The 2,780-nt window shown below is 36.7% G+C and overlaps 1 protein-coding gene across 1 annotated transcript in view; it reads right to left on the minus strand.

Moving 5' to 3' along the window:
• The window catches only part of LOC107694239 (coiled-coil domain-containing protein 87-like), a 5,220-nt gene extending 3,489 nt beyond the window's left edge, over positions 1–1,731 (minus strand). The window contains exons 1-5 of the mRNA XM_016493878.1: positions 1,717–1,731; positions 763–842; positions 560–648; positions 349–469; positions 61–259 (exon numbers count right to left, since the gene is read on the minus strand). Of these exons, the coding sequence (XP_016349364.1) occupies positions 61–243 (183 nt within the window). The 5' untranslated portion in view covers positions 244–259; positions 349–469; positions 560–648; positions 763–842; positions 1,717–1,731. The remainder of the gene's footprint in view (positions 1–60; positions 260–348; positions 470–559; positions 649–762; positions 843–1,716) is intronic.
• Between the last annotated feature and the right edge of the window lie 1,049 nt (positions 1,732–2,780).

The following is a 2,780-nucleotide window of genomic DNA, read 5'->3' on the forward strand; positions in this document are numbered from 1 at the left end:
TTATAAATACTATAACAGTATATAAATAACACTAAAATATCACTGTTGACATCAGAGTACCACCTCTTTAGTAAGGTCATTGTAGACTGGTGGGTACATGCTGACTTTGATGGCCTCTGGGAGAACTCTATCGGACACTCGGGCCACTGCTGTGCGCATGATGATTTGAGGAGAAAACCCCACACTGACCACGTCTCCTTGTGGGTGCAGAGGTTTCTTCACAAGAACTTTGTGCTTCTTCATCTTCCTCCATCATTTTCTAAAAAGAAACACCCATCTTTAAAGTTTGATTTCCAGGCGTCATAGGTCTTGCACATAATTCTGTCTGCAGTGAGTTTATTCCTGTACCTGTAGTTTTTGCTTGAGCCTTTGGAGTCTGCTGGAACTATAGCAGGTCAGGGATTCTATAAGCGAGCACAGATCTGTCTCACAGTTACCGTCATCCTCGTATTCACTCTCCTGTAATAATCTAAAAACACAAATGAGTTTCAGTTCCTATTACTCTTGCACATAGACACTGTAATTGGTATGTTGTAAGGGTACTTTGTAACAGCCCAACCTTGGAGAGGTTGGAGGCCGATCAAGCAGCGTTATCTCCAGCTCCTCCAGCAGTGTCTCCCTCTGTAGGTCAGGCATGGAATGGCATCCCTGAGAGGGCAGAAGGAGAAATCATTAAGGATGATATAATGTCTACATGTAAATGTTTGAAAACTTGCAATATGGAATTTGTGCATTGGAATTGATCAAAAACCCCCTGGTCACCTTTATTCTGACCAACGGGTTTTGACGGGGACTCTGATCCTGCTCTTGTTTCAGTATATTAGACATACTGGTTTTAGAACCTGGGCACATGCACAAATTAAAGTGTCCTGATGTCACATCCTGAATTATAACCCGTCACTTTAAAGGGATAGTTCACCCAAAAATAAATATTCTGTCATTTACTGACCCTCATGTCAATCCAAACCTGTATGACTTTCTTTCTTCTGTGAAACACAAAATAAGATATTTTTAAAAAATATTGCTACTGTTTTCCACATTTCTGGGTAGTACCTGATCATATGTAATCTGGATTATGTAATCAGATTCCAAAAGTGAAATATTTGTAATTAGATTATATTACGTTTTAAAATACTCATAATCAGACTAGTTACTTTTTTACTGATTACATGATTACTTAATATACACAAAACTCCACACAGTATATACAGTACAAATAAAATATTTTTAATGCAAAGTTTAATGCACTTCACGTTGTTGCTAACAAAGAATAAAATACATTTCTTTATTTCTTAGTATTTTTGTATTGTATTTTTTCTTTATTTCTTTGTATTGTATTTATATAAACGATTATCAAAGAAGATTATTCTACTCAAATCAATATGATAAACACGTTAGGTCACAAATAAAAGGTTCAATGTAATATATTATGTTACTAACTACAATTATTATGATGTAAATTTGTATTCAGTAATGACTACAATTGGTAAGTAATTACCCAGCACTGGTTTTCCGTATAATGAAAGTTAATGGGTCCAAAGCAACTTTGTACCTGACTGACTTTCACCGTAAGGAAAAAACAACACTGAAACTTTTTTTTTTAATATCTTCTTTTGTGTTCCATACAGGTTTGAAACAACATGAGGGTGAGTATACAATGACAGAATTTTCACTAAACTAAACTATCAATTAAACTATCGGTGTATCTTGCCGTACAATGTGTGTCTGTCTTGTAGGTAATTGGCTCCATGTTACAGGGCAGGAGGTCATACACATGTTGCAGATCCAGCTCTCCAATTTTCTCCTGAATCTGGACACACAGAAATTCATTAATATAACCTCACTGTCTCTCTTTACAACATGCACACACACAAACACAAACACACCTCCTTGAGGTCATCCTCCACAGCTTTTTCCCATGGTGTGGCCGTCATGGACCTCTCATTGTTATGAGAGCGCATATGTAGTGCGTGTGTAACAGCACTTTGTCTGACCCTCCGTGCATTCTTGATTCCTGTGACAATCCTGCATCTTATGGATCGGACATTCAAGCTGTAAATAGAAATAGTCACAATCTGCTGTGAATAAGTAATATCATGATATACTGTATATCACCATATTGTGTGATCAAAGGCTGTTTATGTCAATGCAATCTAGGTCAAAAGAATCATACTCACAGACTGGTGCAGTCAATAGCGAGCTGAGCTGCCACCCTGCTGCGGTTGACATGGTCGCTGAAGACACCTCGCCTCCGTAGAGTCTCCATCAGTTGCAGGGAGTGCAGAAATAGCTGCTCACAGATGTGCAGCACCTCACTGAATGTCTGGCAGTGCAGCTGCACTTTCTCTTCCTGGGTGAGTGTGGTGTCCACAGGCGGGGTTTTCAGGTCCTGCTAGATCAGACCCAGCTCAGAGATCAACACTGCAGTCTGAATGTCAAAAGCAAAAAGAAAAGGCATATATCATGTAAACTCATTCAGAAATCAATTTATACTTCTGAGAGTATTTTAAGTTTGCTATTGACTGCAAAAACATATACTGTACAACTGTACAACTCAAAATGTTTGATTTGGCTTTATATATATATATATTCATGTTTTTGAATATATATATATATATATATATATATATATATATATATATATGTGTAGCTGTAGTATGTATATACATATATATTTTTTCTAATAAATTGAAATGTCAAAATGAATGCTGTTCTTTTTAAAGTTTCCACAAAAAAATTAAGCAGCACAACTGTTTTCAACATTGATATTAATAAGAAAT

Source organism: Sinocyclocheilus anshuiensis, unplaced genomic scaffold, assembly GCF_001515605.1.
Source record: "Sinocyclocheilus anshuiensis isolate Anshui unplaced genomic scaffold, SAMN03320099.WGS_v1.1 scaffold1316, whole genome shotgun sequence".
Lineage (NCBI taxonomy): Eukaryota > Metazoa > Chordata > Actinopteri > Cypriniformes > Cyprinidae > Sinocyclocheilus > Sinocyclocheilus anshuiensis.